At 33.0% G+C, this 21,436-nt stretch overlaps 1 protein-coding gene across 1 annotated transcript in view; it reads right to left on the bottom strand.

Annotated features, from left to right (window-relative positions):
* Positions 1–6,391: 6,391 nt before the first annotated feature.
* LOC121375933 overlaps positions 6,392–21,436 on the bottom strand; it is a 34,965-nt gene continuing 19,920 nt past the window's right edge. Inside the window, exons 3-4 of the mRNA XM_041503658.1 lie at positions 12,223–12,322; positions 6,392–9,175 (exon numbers count right to left, since the gene is read on the bottom strand). Coding sequence (XP_041359592.1) covers positions 8,113–9,175; positions 12,223–12,322 — 1,163 coding nt within the window. The 3' untranslated portion in view covers positions 6,392–8,112. The remainder of the gene's footprint in view (positions 9,176–12,222; positions 12,323–21,436) is intronic.

The raw sequence follows: 21,436 nt of genomic DNA, 5'->3' as shown, positions 1-21,436 counted from the left end.
ATTGATATTTATTGTGTATATATTGACTAATGTTACTGTTGTCTAAGGGATTTGATTTGGTAAATAATATGACGTTTCCAATTTCCCAGCAGTCTTGTTACCCATAATTAATATTACAAGTGTCTCCGTCCCACATTTACTCACGAGAAGATGTGTGTGTGTGTGTGTGAGAGAGAGAGAGAGAGAGACCGGGGTCCCGTGATCCCTTCTTTGAAAAGTTATGGGGCATGTCTACATATATATGGGCACAACAGCTACATATATATTACATTAAAATAATTGCTGTACATATTCTTGCCAGCCATATACACTAATAGACCTCTTTCTCATTCCACTGCGCATGTGCCCGTTGCGGAGTTACTCGAGGACGCAAACCGCGAGATTTCGCGAGATCTCGCCAAAATAGACCTATCTGCAAATTGGGGGGCAAAAGCAATGGGAGGCCACGACCATTGTTCAATTATTAACTGTTCCAATCGCATATGTCCGGGAAATTTGTTATCCTTCCATCGATATCCAGCCAATGGATATCGGAAACGTTTGTGGGTAATCGTTTCACGTAGAAAACGATTTTAATGTTACTCTAAGTACGAGGGTTTGTTCGGTACATTTTGTAGGAGGGAACCCAGTGAACGCATAAGGGACCAAAACCTTACCGGTTCTGTACAGGACGTTCCTACACAGGGCGGTCTAGTATACTTAGATATGGTGGAAAACACATTAACAGTAAAGAAAATAAATATATATTTTGTATATAAAGAAAATATATGTATATTTCGAATTATACTCAATAAAATATATAACGTGGCGTGTGTAAATATATAAAAAATATATGTAGTCAGAACAGCTATGTACAGAACGTTCCTATACAGGGCGGTCTAGTATTCTCTACTTAGATATGGTAGTAAACAGTAAATAAAATAAATAAATATATATTTTGTATATACAGAAAATATATGTATATTTCGGACAATACTATGAACTTTTAATGTTATTATTACTCAGTGTGTTTCAAATTTAATTATAAGTATTGTCTGTTATTACTTTTACGTTCATCTAGGTATGAACAAAAAAATCATCGGCAAACTTATGTGAGAACGGCTTCGCCGATTCACATAATTTACGGATGATTTATTTTGTTCATACACCGATGAACGTAAAAGAAATAACAGACACTCCTTAAATAATAATAATAATAATAATGATATATAAATATATATAGAGTGATGACGGCTGTGTACAGGACGTTCCTACACAGGTCCGTCTAGTATTTTATATACTTAGATATGGTGGAAAACACATTAACAGTAAAGAAAATAAATATATTTTGTATAATACCCAATGCGTTCATGTTGACACTGTATACAAATGTGTGTATGGGTAAACAGAACGGCGCCTACCTTCAACCCCCCCCCCCCCCCTCAAATCCCCCCCTCTCTCTCTCTCTCTCTCTCTCTCTCTCTCTCTCTCTCTCTCTCTCTCTCTCTCTCTCTCTCTCTCTCTCTCTCTCTCTCTCTCTCTCTCTCTCAAATATATATATCGATCGATGCCATAACCTGTCGATGCCATAACCTATGGAATCTGTCAACTGTTTTGTTTATACTTTTTACGAGATAGTCTTTTAATCTGGCGTTATCAAAACCCTCGGGTACGAGTCGCAGAGACTTTGTCCAAGTTGTTGCACTGCTTTTTAAAGGGACATTCCCGAGTTTGCTGCAATTTTTAAGATGTTATCGACTAACAGAGACTTTTTAACGATTGTAATTACATATCAAATATATCTTTCTGCATAAAATATCAGTGGCTGTATATTAAACGTGTTTCTGATCGTTCTAATATTTGTACTATGTTAAATTTCATCTTATTTCCTAAAATATAGTTTTTTCTTATGTACGAAGTTATTTGAAGACAAAATCCAGTCTGGGCTTCTTACAAATATTAAGACGATCAAAAACACATTGAATATACAGACACTGGTATTCTAAACAAGAAAATATATTTAATATGTAAATTTAATCGTAGAAATATTTTATTAGTCGGAAACATCTTACAATGCAGCAAACTCAGGAATGTCCCTTTAATTTGAACCATTCCGCTGTAAATTTCAGCGGACCGTTTTCTACGGCCATTATACCATCTAATTCGAAATATGTACATGTTAGTTGCCAAAGTTTAAAAGTCTCCTACGAAGCTACTCAAGTCACCCATAACAACCTGTCTGTCACGCCCCCCCCCCCCCCCCCCCAATTTGTAAATAGACTAGTTTCAGTCTATTTTGTCAAGGGACGTTACTCTTCGCGCGCATGAAATAGCGGTAACCTGTCCTACATACCCAGCGGGCACTTAAACTGGATCCCCCAAGTCGCTAAAGTGTCTGTGTTAAAGGGACACACCCTAGTTACAGTTATTTGTTATTTTTCACAAATAAAATTGCACTTTACTTACATTTTATTATTTAAAATACACATTTCCGTTCACCTGAAGTGCTTTTTGCTAATCCTGATGTTTGTAAAACCACGAAATGCATTTTTTGCATTTTTTCACAAGACGTCTATCGAGAAAAAACCGTTAAGCAAGCGAGGTCCAATCTATTTTTAGAGGGAATCTTCCTGTGTAAACGTCACAGATGTTGGTATTTTGGTTCGGTTTGTTTTCTCGTGCACAGTTCGCGCAATCAACATCTGATTTGTCGTTGTTCATTTGTGAGATTTTTCTTCACAGTTCGTGAAAATTTTCAGTAACAATAAAGTTCAGACAAGTAAGTGTCTCAATACAAAACGTTACAAACCCTTAAAACCAATAATTTTGCTAAGTCTTACGATATCTGGAGAGGGGATACAACCAGGACAGAACAGTTGGAACATGTCCAGGAGAGGTGAAAAGAACGCACCCCTAGTCTGTGCGCACTCTGTGAAATTTGTCGTGACGTAGGCATTGTTGTGCTTCAAGCGACATCTACCGGTGACATCAGAATACAAACTTTCAAAATTATTTTAAGCAATTGGGACATGGGGATTCCCATGGTATTTATCGATATAAAATCTGCTTTTTCACTCCATTTGATAAAAACGTGATCTATGTGTGTTACAGGTTTGTAAATTAACCAAATTATAATTTATTTTCGCTGGATGGAACTAGGGTGTGCGGCTTTAAGCGGCCACTAAATTATTTTAACTTTTTTTTTAAATTGTAAAGAACAGTGACAAGGTGCTGCAGATAAGCAATGTTCACACCTTCACGGATACTAGTACCGATTGAGTCTGACAACTCCAGTGTATTAATTAAAAAAGTGACTGTGGAACGCATTTAATTGCCTCTGGGTAATCTCAGCTCAGATTAATCTACTAGGACAATACTCTGCAAGGAGTAGGTATTAAATGAAATGAGAAGACAAACTTGTAAGAGAATGAATTCTAAACGGTTAAATTAGTGCATTTCAATTACATTTCATTATTACTAAAGAAGGCGACATGTGGAAAGGTAATTTAAAAAAACCCATCTATAGAGCACATAGCCATCAATTAGCAGTACAGACGGTAAATAAAATAGAATAAAATACAGATTGTAAAAGTTGCACCTGTATTAAGATAACTTCTTTTTGGGGGGATTAAAAATTCAAATCTCCCTGTTGTTAAAAACTTCGCCCACTCTAAAGTTTGAGAGAGAAGTGACTTCGCTCTATGATTTTGACCTCGCGTGAGGCCTGTATATATATATATATATATATATATATATATATATATATATATATATATATATATTTGCCTGTTATTAACATTTTATTCAGTCATTCTTTTTTACTACACGACTGGTATATCAAATGCCGTGATATGTGCTATCCTTTCTGTGGGATGGTGCACATTAAAGATCCCTTGCTACTAAAAGAAAAATGTAACGGGTTTCCTCTCTAGGACTATACGTCAAATTACCAAATGTGTGACAACCAATAGCCGGTGATTAATAAATGAATGTGCTCTAATGGTGTCGTTAAAACAAAACAAACTTCTTTTTCACTAAATTTTATTCAAAATTGTCCATAGTCCGTCATTAACACTCCTTTCCTCAACTTCTTGTTTTTGGTACAAACTTTGTCAACCTTAATGTAAGCATCTAAACACCGTTATACTTACCTACCTACCTACCTACCTACCTCACACACCTTAATTGTGGCCAAATATGGGTAAAACTTCAGGGTGGGAAATGATTATTAAATCTGTCGTTGGTATAGTAACATTTTATTTTGCTTACATCTAGGTACAATTGCAGGCTTTTATGAAGATACACATAGGACCGCCGACAAACAATGCAAATCTGTATTTTCTACTAGATCTGCTTCATAAAAATATAGTGTTTAAAACGAATATAGGCAACTTATAATATAAATCGCACAATATGTCTGTTAGTTTTTTGTCAAACATACTGAATATTAAAACCTGACGATTGGTTAAATAGTACATTGGTTACGATGTTAGGTATTTCCTGTCAAGGACGGAGGAGCCGGCCAAGGCCGGCTCTTGTGCCCACGACAGGCGTGCGCTACAATAGCTTGTTCTGAATGTGCACGTAAAACCCTATGACATGACATGACATGACATGACATGATGTTAGGTTGTGGACTGTGAAACCCACTGAATATTAAAAAGTGACGCATCTTAGAATGTTAGGTTGTATATTTTCAATTTGTGAAACATAATGAATATTACAAAACTTGAAAACTGGTTGAATATATAGGTCCTAGTATATACATCTGTTATGATGTTAAGATGCAGATGCTGTGAAACATACCGAATATTAAAAACTGGCGATTTGCTAAAGTGCAGCACAATATACGTGTGCATGTATCTCACTATCAGTCTATACATGTATACAAATGTCATATCAGGGCCGTCTATTACTGGGAGGTGTCCCTGGACCCTCCGCTTTTGTCTACCTAAGTAGTCCTATAATAGAAAAGCGTAACCACTTTTTTCATAATTATAGAACTGTATCTAGGAGGGGCAATGGAAGGGGACGGTCAGTTGCATGCCTTCATTTCAACTTATTTTCGTGCTTATATCCAATTAAGGTTCAAGCACGCTGTCTTGGACACACACCTCAGCTATCTGGGCTGTCTGTCCAGGACAGTGGGTTCGTTGTTAGTTGGTTAGTGGTTAGTGAGAGAGAAGAGGGTGTAGTGGCCTTACACCTACCAATTGAGCCCTTAAGAACTCGCTCTGGGTTGGAGCCGGTACCGGGCTGCGAACCCTGTACCTACCAGCCTGTAGTCCGATGGCTTAACCACTGTGCCACCGAGGCCGGTTTTTGCATGCCTAGAAAAGTATTGTTGCCCTGCATTATTTGTATTTATGCCCTCTTCCTCCAAGGTCTGTATTCTATCCGCCAGCCATGATTTAAAAACTATGTCAAGTGTTGCATTGTATATTAATTGTATTCAGTATGTAATCAATTAAATATGTGTTGTTAAAAACGTATATTTATAAACTGTTGTGCACATGAAAACAAACTAAAGTAAATATGTAACACTAAGTGTGCTTGTTTTTTGGTCGTCTAAATTCTAGAAAGTTAAAGTTTATTTTGTTTAACGACACCACTAGATCACATTGATCATCGGCTATTGCATGTCAAACATTTGGTAATTCTGATACGTAGTTATCAGCAAAAACCTGCTACATTTTTGTCTAATGTAGCAAGGGTTCTTTTATTTTCATTTTCGCCACAGTCAGGAAAGCCCATATCACGGCCTTCGACCAGTTGTATTGCACTGGATGGAACGTGACGCAAGCACCTCAAGCGAGCAGTCAATCGACTACGTTAAATCCCGTCCACTCTAAATTCTAGAAATACCATTTGGATCAAATTATGCATAATGTGTTAGACATTGCATATAGGCCTATGTAACCGAAAGTAAAATTGTAAACATTTTTGCCCATTTTGTGCTACATTTTAAAAACTATTATTATTTAACATTTCTTAAATCACGTTAATCATGAATATAGTATAATTATGTATAATCATGGATCAATTTAGGCAATTTTGGGGGCAAAGGTTAGTAGAAACACTACGTGAAAAAAATAAAATAATAATAATAATGTTGGCATTATGCCAAATAAGGTTTATCACTAAGTGGCGCTGCAGATACCCAGGGCTTGCTGTTAATTTGGCACTATAACTGAAAATATTCAGGAATCCAAGTACTATATGCATGCGAAATGGCACAGTTCTTTCATAAAGTGCCCAATCTTCGTTTTGAGAGAGAGAGAGAGAGAGAGAGAGAGAGAGAGAGAGAGAGAGAGAGAGTACATTAAACGGGTTTCCGTGTGAGACCATTTATATTACATCGAATGTGTTTTCAATCGTATTCTGTAAAATAGCTTCTGCCAAAGACATTGCAAGCTGATCGCCATATTGTTTTAATAATAAATTTGGGTAAAACTACAATAACATTGCAATAGTTCTGAATATTATGTTGCAAACAAAACTGGTGTACGTTAAAATTCCAATTCGAACTTTTCTATTGTTCATATTAACAAGTCTGCTCCATCGTCCAAGTACAGCCTTCCACGAAGACACTTTCCTTGGCATCCATCCCATATCACCATTTACAACTGCATTGGTGCTATATTTCCCAACATCAAGAAAAATCAACAAGCAGTTTTGAACTTTGTTAATAACAAAATACTCCTTGGTACATGGGGTACATGGGGTACCAAGGAGTATTCTGTTATTAACAAAGTTCAAAACTGCTTGTAAGTAAGTAAGTAATAATGGGTAAAACGAGTGAGTGGTATATCTTACTAGAAACGTTATATGGCATACCACCCATAGCTTTACTTTTGGCCATAAGAAGCCCCAGCGCTCTACTTGCAGACTTCGCAACCGTTACAACTTTAACAGTTATATTAAAATTTAAAGTCTTGTCTAGCACAATTTCCAGATAAATATATTTATCTACAGTGTTTACAACCTCATCGCCACATTTAAAACAATATCTTGCTCTAGATATAGATGGGGTTCGAAAATGTACAACTTTGGATTTCCCATTTAATGACAAGTTATTTTTAAGACACCATGCATCAGTGTAGTGAATCTTATCAAAATATCACGTAATGCACTCCACATTTTACCGCTAAATACCCATATTACATCATTCGCACCACAATAATGATCTGTCTAAAGAGTCAAATGCTTTCTTAACAATTGTTTTCTTTTTCCTAATTTCGATAATGGAAGATAAAGAAGACACGTTGTCAATGGTACTTCTTCCTTTTCGGAAGCCATTTTGTTCATTGACTATCAGTTCATGGTATTCTGCCCATGTCGAAAGTCTGTTATTTAAAATGTTACAATAGTCTATACACAACTGACGCCAAATTGATACCTTTGTATGACATGGTGTCCCTGTGATCCGTTGTACTAGATTTAAGAATAGGGTCAATAATACCCTGACGCCACCGATTGGGTACAAGACCATTACTGAAACAAATATTGAACAAATCAAGCAAAAACGTTCGACCAGCATTACTGCGTAACACCTCGATTGGAATCTTTGTTGCTTTTCATTTTAATGATGTTCATACAAACACTAATTCTTCTTCACTAATATAATAATTTGTTGTGGCTTTCAGTCATGTGCATTTCATTGTTGAGACAACCTTAATTTATTTATTTTTCTTCATTTTTTTCGTTTTTGTAATTTAAAACTTACGACATTAATGTGGTAAATCGAGTTAAAGAAAAAAACAACAACAAAAATAACCACCAACAACAACAAAACCAAACAACCACCCAACAATAGAAAAACTAAAATATCTAACATAAGAAAACCAATAACTGAAATGGCTTATTTTTTTGTAATTTGTATTTTTGGCGTTAAAAATTGATGCACCGTTACAAAATGTTTGTATTGAATATTACTACCTGGTCAAAGGAAAGCAATATGTGTTCTTTGCTTTGACTGTTTATTTCTATAGTGTATCGCGTTTGTGATTATGAATACTGACTTGTAATGATTGAGTATATTATTAATATTACTCGAGAAGACTCGACCGCAATGAAACGCATGTACTTTTCATGCACATGGCTTCGAAACATTTCCACATCCACTGGTCTTTTTCATTTGCGTTTTATATTCATTTCCATTAACTCGCCAACTCCGATATATGGGAATGGATCATTAATATCTGTCTCGACAGCCGGCCTCTGCAACCAGTTCTCTGGTTGAGAATCAGACGACATATAGTCATCATCATCATCATCATCATCATAGTTATCATCGTCATTATCATCATCAATGTCATCACCATAGTCGTCGCCGTCGCTGTCGCCGTCAATAACAGCATGCAACAGAGTCTGACGACACCTGTTCATCGGGGTAGAGGAACATCGTGTTGGGGTATCTGAAATATCATGCTTCACATTTACGACAGAAACACCCGTCTGCCTTTTATTTAAATCTTGTCTATCGTGTGCTTCGTGCGGATAATACGGCTGCGAGGGGTCGATGGACGAAGTTGCAAGTGTGCGTTCTGTAGGACCATTTGTTGCTACAAGACGAAAGTTCGCTGAACATTTCATGTACAGTGGTCCAAATAAATCATCTAACAAACTCGAACCATCATTTTGAACTTGTGGGATTTGGAGTGGAATACAGTTATCACCAGGTATAAACTGGCCTTGTGATACATTTTCGTTTCCAGGAATTACCGCAGCACCCATATGTCTTCCTGTGCTGCTAGTGAACCTGTTTTGTTCAGGAATAGATCTGGCCACACGTGATTGTCTACCATTCACATGTACAGCAGACGACATTTTGAGAGTCCTGGCAGTTGTTTCATCTAAATTAGTTTGTCTCGGCAATAGCGATTTGGCACTTTCCTCAACATTAACGTCTATTGTATGACTTTGAGGAAACGGATGAAGATAGTCGTCGCTATCTAATGGTATTTCATTCCTGGCTTGCCTTACTCTGTGGTGACGTGCTCTTTCCATGGGGGCCGTGTACTGTACGTTTGCTCTCCAAGACATTATATCGTATGAGTGGTCATTATGCACGGCTGCTTGAGAAGTCTGGTCATTCTCTAATACGTGTTGTTCAAGTGATATTGTAGTAAGCTGCTGCTGCTGACGTGGTCGTCTCCTTGTCTTACGTTTCCGTCTTCTTCGAGTTCGTTTTCTCCTAAAATACATGTCATAAATATATATATATATATATATATATATATATATATATATATATATATATCAAATCAAATCAAATCAAATCATCATATCATGACATATATCATAGCATATATTATTATCATATATTATATATAATATCATAGCATATATCATATCATATCATATCATATCATAGCCTAGCCTAGCCTAGCCTAGCCTAGCCTAGCCTAGCCTATATCATATATCATATCATAAATTGCGATTATTTTTTTATATTTTTTTTTACCAAAAGCTTTATTCTGCACCTGTTGGGCAAAATAATGACAATCTAATGAAAATAATTGGTAATTATAAAAAAAAATTAATTGTCCACAGGTCATTTTGACGATGCCAGGGTTTGGGTGCCCTGATTCATCGCCTCACAGAATATGAATTAGATTATACATTTTGTGGTAGTATGCTGATTATAGTAATCGTAATACGCGTGTACTTATACAAATAATGTACATGGTGATATATTTAATATTAATGCATATGTACATGTAGATAGTAGTATTATAAATGACTAGTTAATAGAAATATATTTAAATAGGCTGGTTGATGTAATGGGGACATAAAATAAATATATAAGTTTAGAAAGAAAGAATGTTAAAAAGAGAAGTTATAGTAGGTAATTATAGTGATAAGTGATAATGTCAAAATTCACGTCAAGCGCTCGCTTGATAATTGTTTCTATTATCTTCCATCAAATTACTTTCTTGACTGAAGAGTCGTTTCCATGGTGCCCAGATTGTATTATACTCTTCATATTTACAGTTTTTAAAAAGAATATATTTTTTCTATTTCGTATTTATTTTTTAAAAAGTTTTGACCAGCTATTATATTTATTTCATTTTTTTTCATTTTTGTCTTGTATATATAATATTTAATGTTTATTAACAGCCAGTTTATAAATATGTCTTTTATATCGCCTATTTGTCCAAATAAAATAATTGTTTTATTTAATTTTATTCGAATTCCTTTTTTGTTTAAAATCCAATTTACAACAGCATGCCACAGATCAGTCACTTTATTACAATAGTAAAATAAATGTGTTAATGTTTCTAGTGAACTGCCACAGAACGTACATTCATTAGTATCTATGTATTTAATTTTATTTAAAAAAAAAAGTATTAGTTGTTATTATCTGGTGTATAATTCTGTATTGAAACCATATCAAAGTTGTATCTTTGAGACTTATAAAAGGCACTCTATAATAGTTTCCCCATTCTTTTGAGTCAAGCAAAAAACCTTGGTTTCTACATCTTATTTGTGATGTTGGTGTAATAATTTCGTGATTTAATAGTTTATACATGTCTTTAATACCTGTTTGACTTTTAAGAATAATATTAAATTTTACCGGAAATACAGGATTAGTTAGCAATGTAAAGTGGCCATTTCTAATGTTGTCTGCTTTATTTATAAATACCTTAATGCTGTTTATAAGCGATGAATATTCTAAAAAGTGTGAATTTACATTATATATATTTTTTAATTTCTCAAATGTAAAGAAATTTCCATCTTCATCAAGTAGATCGTTTATAAATATTATTCCCTTTTCTAAATAATTTTTTATAACAGAATGGTTTTGTATTTATTGTTATATTGCTGTTGTACCAAATATTTGAGCTTAAAACTCCCAACTGTATAAGACATCTTTCCAAAACATGTTTTTTAATTTCTTTCTTTTTATATTCAAATAATAATCTCCATTTATTACAAGGTCTCTATTGGATAAGTTAGTAGTAGATTCAAACAGTTTAATCCATTTTGAGTTACCTAAAAATAGTCTCCTGAGCCATGAAGCTTTTAAAGCCATCATGAAATTATATATATTTAACATTTATAATCCACCATCTTTGAATTCTTGAGCTAATAAGACTCGTTTTATTTTATCGGGTTTATTTTGCCAAATGAATTTATGAAATAATCTATTCAAATTGTCAAGTTCTTTTTTGGATGGGTTTGGTAGTGAAATTAGTAAATATGTAATTTTAGGTATTATTAGTGTTTTTAATACGGTTATTCTTCCTAAGACAGTTAACTTCCTTATTGACCATAGTTTTATCAATAGTTTAATTTCATTAATTTTTGTGGGGTAATTCGCTTTAACAATTAATTGTAAATTTACTGTAAATGTTATTCCGAGCATCTTAAATTCTGTTGTATTCCATTCCAATTTCCATCTTGAATGGTGATAAACATCTTTTGAGTTTTTTTTACTGCATATCCAAATAGCTTTTGATTTTGTATAATTTATTTTTAATCCAGATACTGTGGCATAATATTCTAATATTGTTAAAGTATTAAACAGAGACCCAGGAGTTCCATCCAATATAAAAGTTGTATCGTCTGCGTATTGGGATATTAGATATTGTTCACCATCGATTGTTATTCCATTTATGTTTTTGTTATTTTTTATTAATATAGCTAGAATTTCAGCGCAAATAATAAAAATATAAGGAGAAAGTGGATCACCTTGTCTACATCCTCTTTCTAATTTAAATGTCTCTGACAGAAAGCCATTTTGAATCACCCTCGACATTGAATTATTATACAGAGTTTTAATCCAGTTTTTAATTGAGGCTTTGAAATTAAAAATGTCTAATGATTTTTCAATAAATGCCCATGATACAGAGTCGAAAGCTTTTTCAAAATCTTCCAAAAGCAGGAGACCTGGTATATCGAGGACGTCCGTGTATTGCATGATATCATATATTAATCGAATGTTTTCACCAATATATCTACCTTTAATGAAACCAGTTTGATCGTTGCTAATTATTTTATCTAGCAATGTTTTTATTCTATTGGCAATGCAGCCTGAAGCTAGTTTATAAGTACAGTTAAGCAATGTTAAAGGCCTCCAATTTTTTAAAAACTGTTTTGGTTTATTTGGTTTGGGAATACAGGTAATAATACCCAGCTTTTGAACTTCAGACATTTCTTTGACAATATAACTATAATGAAGTCATGTTTTTGATAATTACACTTACAGGCGGTGTATTAGAAGAAAAAATGTATTACCTGAAAAGATAAATGACGGCACCTATCAGAGCACAGCAAACCACAATACCAACAACAATGGCTAGAATCCAGCCCTTGTTTATTTTGCGAAATCCACTACCTGAAACACACAATGAAAACAACTTTTATTTATATTAAGTATTTGCAAAAAGGCATAGTATTTATTCAAGATCTAATAGACAAAAATGAGACATTAATGAATTACAACACCTTCATAACAAAATATGAAGTACAATCCAATTTTTTACAATATGCTTCTTTAATCAGAGCCATTAAATTATATATTTGTAAAGCAACAAAATCAAACAACCAAAGTTTTAACACTGTTTGCAATCCGATTCTTCCCTTTAAAATAAAACTATTTTTAAAAGATATAAATCTAAGTAAGCAAATATACGTAATATTAAATCGCACTACAATAGTTCCTACGTCTCAAAAAAGATATTCAGTATTGGGGTTTGACTTCACTTCACAAGTATGGGGAAAGTATTATGTTCTACCATTCAAAACTATTAAAGACCCATCTTTATTATGGTTTCAGTATAAAATTTTACACAGGATAACAGCTACAAATATATTTTTAAATAAAATAAAATATGTTGATTCTAATATTTGCGATTTTTGCCATCTTATGCCAGAAAGACTGGAACACTTATTTTATGAGTGCTCTAAAGTTACAGTCCTATGGAAAGCAGTAGAAGAATGGGTATTAAAACAGGTGAACATTTTCAGTTGGATAAAAATATGGTTTTATTTGGTATCATAACAAAAAAACATTGTTTTATTAATTGGTTGATTATTAATATTAAGTATTATATATATAAAACGAAATTACAAAAGACCAGATTAAATAAAAACGCAATGCTAAGATTCATTATTGATAAAATACAGATTGAAAAATATATATTTTATAAAAAAAACTGCCTGTATAAAGACTTTGATGACCGTGGCAGCAGTTCCTCAAACAAATTGTATAAATTCATGTATAAACTTATTAATAACAAAATATACGAATATGTTAATAATTATACTTTTGTGCAAAATATCGCCAGTTCCGAAAACGTATCTCAACTTTCTATAATTTCTTTTCTTTTTAAGATCTCATTGATTTTATTTATCTTTTAAGAATGTTTTTTTTTTCTTTCCTTCTCTCTTTATTTCTATTTCTAGTACTCTTCTTCCTAGTCTCCAGAACATTTCCGCTTCAGTTATGTAAGGCTTATGCACTGCTAATATCTCGTTTTACAGTATCATGTTAAGCCTATCTGTTTCATCTTAATATTGAATACTATGCATGTGTGCATACGGCTCGCGCCCTTTGTGTTCCCTTTCGTCTATCTTCGGCTTCATCCCTGTTACTCCACACTGTCTGTCTCTGTCTCCCACACTGTCTGTCTCTGTCTCTCTCTCATACACACACACACACGTGTATATGTATACACATATTATTTAATAAGTGCATTATATACGAGTGTATAGCTTTAATTATGTATCGTTTATGTATATACAATAATACCATGAACAGCAATGATTCAAGGCCCCAACCTTGACCTTGCTTATGTTTCTGGGGACAATAATAAAAAAAAAAAAATAAAAAATGCCACAAGCAGGTTCTGGGGATCAATAAATCGATAAAAGCACATTATCGATAAAAGCACATTATTGTTTCTTTTTCCTATTTTAAAAAATTTCTATTAAAGAGTGAATACTAAATAGATGGTCGGTAGTAGAATAGCCTTTTGGGAATACTGTTTGGGATTCGCTCAATATGCTATGTTCGTCAATAAATGAATTTAGTCTTAGGCGTATCATAAAATATTGTTTCTTTCCAGTTACCCGACCGACCCTAATTTGAACCTGCCGACCCTAAAACTTTTTTTGTATATCCAAAAATGTTTTTTTTTAATACAACAACGATTTCCACGAAAACATTCCAAAACTATCACAAGCACTAATTTGGTGTCATTTAGGGGATAATGTTTTGTTTTAATATATATATATATATCAGGGATGGGGGAAAATAAAATTGTCAGTTGGTCCAATGTGATGTCATCAGTACTGGTGGGGGGGGGGGGGGGGGGGGGGGGGGGGGGGGGGGGGGGGGGGGAGAGAAAGAATAAAAATTAAAATAATAAAAACTCATGTTTTTATCTTGAATTATGAATGCAAAATGATAAACATCAAAACATGATTTTTTTTTTTTTTTTATCACATCGGTGAACAAAACACAAATTGTGTATATTTTACATAATGGAATAAAAGTTATGAATTTTAACTCCTATATATGTATAAAAAGTATGAGTATTCAGTACTGTGTCCTGAAAATTAATACAAGGTGACACCGTTGTAGCATTTGACAGCATGTTTAGACAAAACGATTAATAACGTTGCTGATTCATATATATATATATATATATATATATATATATATATATATATATATATATATATATATATATATATATATTTATTACATACCCATTAAATCTTACTATATAAATACAGCCCTGAATACAAAAATGAAATACACTTTTCCGTATTCAACTCAACTGCCGGAACTATACCGTAGTCAACGCTACTATTTATAGCACATGGTTACCGGGAATGCCCTTCGCGATATGTAAACAAAGTTTGTGCTTGGTTTGTTTAAAATGCTATTTTGTGGACAATTTGAACTGAAAACAGACAAAAACGGTGACAAATATATTTACAATTTAATGAGCGCAATACCAAAACTTGAGACGGGAACACTACTAACCAATGAGCTTTTAATCCACGATAGTTAAGGTCGACGAGTCACTTTTTGGACCCTTCTTTTGGCTTCGTACACAATTCTTATTCTTATTCAATAAATAAAACATCTCCAACCATAATTTTGTGATATGATATATTTGACAAAAGGTACCTTTTATTTCTTTCATCTTTAAAAACTTCAAATTAATATTTTGTCCAGAATTATGGAGAAAACAAAATAACAGCGTTGTCTGCTTGTTATAGGAATTTGACAGGGGTCAAGGTTAGTAGACTAGTTTTTATTTTAATGTGGCGCAGCATTGTAATAATACAGCTAATTTTGAATTTAAATGACGTCAGTATTCCAATGACGTCACTTTGCATCTCCTTAAACTGGGTACATGACGTTTCCTTTTTGGAAAAATTCCAATGTAATATTGCTATTGAATTTTTTTTTTTTTAACATTACTGGATGTGTTTGAACAAAATCTTGTGATTAAAAAATTGTACCTTTTACGAAATATGGATTTCTAGTGAAATTACGGTAAGATATGCTATATTTATTGTGTACAAAGCCAAAACAAGGGTGCGAAAAGTGACTGTCTCCTCACGTAGAAAACTTGAATGAACTGTCAATCGGATTATTCAGTGGAGCGATGATTTATGGAGGCACATTTAATATAAACTTAAACTTTTCAGCAACGAATAATTCCATGAACATCAATAAAAGAAAACACACCGATGACCACTCAGACACTGAGTGAACAATTCTTAACATTTTTCTTCGTTGATAAAACTGGCACGCTGAATGTTTTCTGACGTATTACGAGCAAATTAAATATTATATTGTTCGTGAATTTTAGCTATTACATTGTCTTTAAAAGGCATTTCAAACAATATCATTAAAATTATAGGTAACTTTTCTGTTTATTGTTTAAATAGAACTATATTCCTATGTGTAATAATTGGAGGTTCATCGGCCAGCGTAGTAACACAGCTGACCTAGTTGTGTAAATTTAGAAATCCCCGTTATTAGCTACCAGTGTTACAATTTTTGAATTATTATTTGGAAAAAAAATTCCAATTTAGGGTATGTAATAAAAACAAATTATGTCACCATTCAAGAAATAAATCATACGTAGGCCTACTACGTCATTATTCAAAAGAGGTAACTCTTGGTCCTTTTTCCTTTTAACTTAAAAAGCAATTTTAATGCAGGATTTTCAATTTTCTTTTTTAATGAAATGTAAATTTTTATCAATCTAATTAAAATTAGCTCCACTATTACATGTGGATCTAACACCAGCCAGTTGGAGCTCATGTCCACCAATCAAAACTTTACTTGCAGAATCCTGCCAGTGATTTAAAACTAACAACACTGCGTAGTCCCCAATGTCCAGGTAACATTTCGTCTGTAAATAATAATTTAAATATTGACCAATCACACTTCGCCTTTTATAACATTATTTGGGAGCATACAAATTCTAAAAATATCGGGCAAGTCTATTTTAGTGGCCGCAGTACAGCGAACCATACCAATACCAATCTAATTAAAATTAGCTCCACTATTACATGTGGATGTAAAGACAGCCAGTTGGAGCTCATGTCCACCAATCAAAACCTTACTTGCAGAATCCTGCCAGTGATTTAAAAATAATTTGAAAACATTCCGAATTATCCTGAGGGTATACGACATGTTTCGTGTGAATTACGAATGCCTTAAAACATGTTTTATTTTATAAAATAAATAATTTGTAATGTAAAACTGAAGACTGATTTAGTTTTTTTTAGTTTTATAAATAAATAAATAATTTTTAATGTAAAATTGAAGACTGAAAACCCACCCCGTACGTATTGGTATGGTTCGCTGTACTGCGGCCACTAAAATAGACTCGCCTGATATTTTTAGAATTTGTATGCTCCCAAATAACGTTATAAAAGGCGAAGTGTGATTGGTCAATATTTAAATTATTAATTACAGACGAAATGTTACCTGGACATTGGGGACTACGCAGTGTTGTTAGTTTTAAATCACTGGCAGGATTCTGCAAGTAAGGTTTTGATTGGTGGACATGAGCTCCAACTGGCTGTCTTTAGATCCACATGTAATAGTGGAGCTAATTTTAATTAGATTGTACCAATACGTACGAGGTGGGTTATCAGTCTTCAATTTTACATTAAAAAGTATTTATTTATTTATAAAAAAAACTAAAAACTAAATCAGTCTTCAGTTTTACATTTCAAATTATTTATTTTATCAAATAAAACATGTTTTAAGGCATGCGTAATTCACACGAAACATGTATACCCTCAGGATAATTCGGAATGTTTTCAAATTATTTTTAAATCACTGGCAGGATTCTGCAAGTAAGGTTTTGATTGGTGGACATGAGCTCCAACTGGCTGTCTTTAGATCCACATGTAATAGTGGAGCTAATTTTAATTAGATTGTACCAATACGTACGAGGTGGGTTATCAGTCTTCAATTTTACATTAAAAAGTATTTATTTATTTATAAAAAAAACTAAAAACTAAATCAGTCTTCAGTTTTACATTTCAAATTATTTATTTTATCAAATAAAACATGTTTTAAGGCATGCGTAATTCACACGAAACATGTATACCCTCAGGATAATTCGGAATGTTTTCAAATTATTTTTAAATCACTGGCAGGATTCTGCAAGTAAGGTTTTGATTGGTGGACATGAGCTCCAACTGGCTGGTGTTAGATCCACATGTAATTGTGGAGCTAATTTTAATTAGATTGAATTTTTTATAGCCTTTATTGGAAATGAAAACACACGTTATGTAATTTTTTGATATTTGACAACAACTTGGTAATACATTTTCAGTATGATTTTAACTTTCTTTTATCATAAAGTTATATATTAACCGTTAACACTTAAACAGGAAAGGTTGGTAGTTTCTAACTGCGTTCAGGAACATGTATTTGAAAATATAACTTTCCGCGCATGCGCTGTTCGTCATTTTCAATTTTCAAAACAACTCCATGATAAAATATTTGTTTCTCAACTATGCATAGTGGACGAACACTTTGTTTAATACTTTTTTTTAAATAAAAAAATGCAGTTTGTCCAGCATTCTGGTCCAATCCACGTTTTACCAACACCCATCGCTAAAATTTAATGTCAATACAGATGGGGATTACGTTGATACCACTGAATAGATTGTAAAATATCAATTTTCTAATGAATTGTTTCTTAATTGACAGAATTTATACAATCAAAATTATTTACAGTTGTTACGAATGTCTACTAATAGTAACTATTCACTACAGTCGAGGCACAAAAATGTAGCATACCTTTTCCAGATCGAATATAATTGAAAACAAATTCTAACAATAAGGGGCTTAAAAAGTCCGGAAATGTAACATCTCGCGAAATGAGATTTTAAGCTACGCCCTTTTTCGTAAGCCACGCCCCCATATGACAGAGGAGTCTAATATTGCCGCGGGAAATAAACATAAATATGAACGAGTAGGCCTAATTTCCTACTATATTGGTAAATTATGCCAAATATAGATCTGTGTTATTGTAACGAGCATTTAATAAAATATTAAGTAATACAAATCAGTTTTATAACTCAGCGTTTTTCAATGTTTGTTTTTTTTATCTTCTAATCTGTACTTCCGATGTTTTGACGTACGTACGTAGTCCGATACACCTGCCGTCAGCTCGGCAACTGAGTTTATGACAGATGTATCGGACTACAAACAACGTTGCATAGTTAATCGGTTGTAAACGCGACACAATATTAATAATACGTGCACATATCGCTTTTTTTTTCCCCCTTTTTTTTTTCTTTTTTTTTTTCCCCTTTTTTTTTCCCCTTTTTTTTTTTTTTTTTAACGCCTGTATCATTATCTACCACCTACAGGTAAGGTGAGGGAATGGGGTTAAATGACCTAACAACTGACTTAACAATGTGGTACATGCTATTTGGCTAATGTCAGGGCTTTAGATTGCACCAAAGCTGCACATGTACTATATATGCTGGGGGTAGTTATTGCAAAAATGATAAACTTCAGATTTTAATTTTATCAGGGTAGATTTTCCATTTTATATGTAATATTAGTTTCAGCTAAATAAATGCCTTCTTATGCAGACACTGAAAATTAAATATGAATATGATGGATCAATCCATTATCTAAATGATCAGGGTATATTTACAATTTGTTAATTGTACTTTTCATTTTCTATTTTTGTAAAAGTGGGGTGGAACATAGCCCAGTGGATTAAGCATTCGCTTGATGTGAGGTCAGTCTGGGATCCCCGTCAATTGACCCATTGAGCCATTTCTTGTTCCAGATAATGCTCCACAACTGGTGTAACAAAGGCCGTGGTATGTACTATCCTGTCTGTGGGATGGTGTATATAAAAGATCCCTTCCTGCTAATCGAAAAGAGTAGTCCATGAAGTGGCGACATCGGGTTTCGTCTCTCTATATATCTGTGTGGTCCTTAACCATATGTCTGATGCCATATAACCATAAATAAAATGTGTTGAGTGCATCGTTAAATTAAACATTTCCTTCCTTTATTTTTGTAAAAATATACCGGGTATGTGAATAGTTGTAGGAAAATGAGACACTTAAGAATTCAATAGGCTGGATTTTAGAGTACCTTAACCACCGACGGACGGTACAAGATCATCCACTGAGGGTACTTTTTCCTTGATATGGTATATTAATTTATGTATTTGTTAGCTATTGTATATTTCAGCTAAGTAAACACCTTCTTATGTAGACACTAATAATTAAATATGTATATCCATTATCTAATGAAGGGTAGATTTTCAAATTATAAGAAATTAAAAAAAATTCTTCTATTTTTATTATTATTATTTTTTTAAAAACTATTTGTGAATAACCGTACTTTATATTTACTATCAGTGCTAGGGATAGTTCTAGGAAAATGAGACACTTAAGATTTCAATAGGGTGGATTTTACGGTACCTAACTACCGAGGGTACAAGATCATCTACCGAGGGTACTTTTCCCAAAATATGGTATATTAATTTACTTATTTGTTAGCTAATATATATTTCAGCTAAGTAAACACCTTCTTATATAAGCACGTACCACATTGTTAGGTATTTGTTGGTATAACTCTATGTAAAATCTGGTACTGAAACCACAACAGCGTTGGGTCTTTTAAAAAGCAAAATGGTAAACTATAAAATCACACCCTTCCACTGAATATTTCATTTGTGATGTAGGAACTATAGATGATTTATTTAGTAGTTTGTAAAAGGTTTTACTTCCCAAATGGTCTTTTAGAAAGAATTTAATTTTCGATGGAAATATTTGATTTTTGCCTAAATTGAATGTTTGGTTATTTGTATTTATTATATCACGCATAAAGGATTTGACAGCCATTAATAACGAGGAATATTCTTAAAAAATTGACCTTATGTTATATTTTGCTTTAAAGGTATCAAAGTTCATGTATCGTCCTTCGTCGTCTAATAAATTTTGTATAAATAATATACCTTTTTTAATATAGTGTTTATAAAATATAGTTTTTTTGTCTATTAATATGTTATTATTATACCAAATATTAGAACTTAACAAATCATCATTATTAAAGCCACATTTTTGTTGAAGTATTAGCCAGCTATTTAATACATCTTTCCAAAACAAATTATGTATGTTCCTTTTCTTAATTTGAATAAAATTATCCCCATATATTATAAGAAATTAATTTTTTTTTTAATTATTTATAATTAAAAAAAAAATATATATGAATAGCTAAATGCCAATTTGGGTTCAAAGTGTGCACAATTTGGGGCACATCAATAATCTACCGGGTGCCACCCGGGCACCCGTGAAGAAAAATCGAAGATGGCGGCCAAAATGGTGGCCAAATCAGGGAAATGGCTATAGCTAGCTTATAAATTGACAGATAAACAACAATTATTGCATCTACCCTATTGTTTTAGGAGGGCACTGGTGCTATCAAAATTCATATTTAAATAAATGGGCCATGTAAATACATGATGGTCGCCAATATGGTGGTCCAAATTGAGAAAATGACAATAACTTCCTTATTATTCGGTACTAAAATGTAATTCTTGCATCTAACCCATGGTTTTAGGGGTCATGGAATATGATGAAAGTAGTTCAATTTTTCTATACAAGTTAATTTTAATTAATTCAAGATGCCAACCAATACAGGCAATGTACCTAAGGAGATGGAACTGTTAAAAATAAAGTGCCACTGTATATTTGTAAAATGATTAACCAGTCATTAAAAAAACCCTGTGGGTTTAAGATAATCAATTAATAATAATAAAATAATTTGACAGGTGTAAAGAAGAAGTTTGTTTTGTTTAACGATACCACTAAAGCACATTGATTAATTAATCATAGGCTACTGGATGTCAAACATTTGGTAATTCTGACTCGTAGTCGTCAGAAGAAACTCACTATATTTTTGCTAATGCAGAAAGCAACCTTTTAT

Source organism: Gigantopelta aegis, chromosome 6 (assembly GCF_016097555.1).
Source record: "Gigantopelta aegis isolate Gae_Host chromosome 6, Gae_host_genome, whole genome shotgun sequence".
Classification (NCBI taxonomy): domain Eukaryota; kingdom Metazoa; phylum Mollusca; class Gastropoda; order Neomphalida; family Peltospiridae; genus Gigantopelta; species Gigantopelta aegis.
The sequence above is the reverse complement of the archived record's forward strand: the minus strand, read 5'-3'. Positions and strand labels throughout refer to the sequence as shown.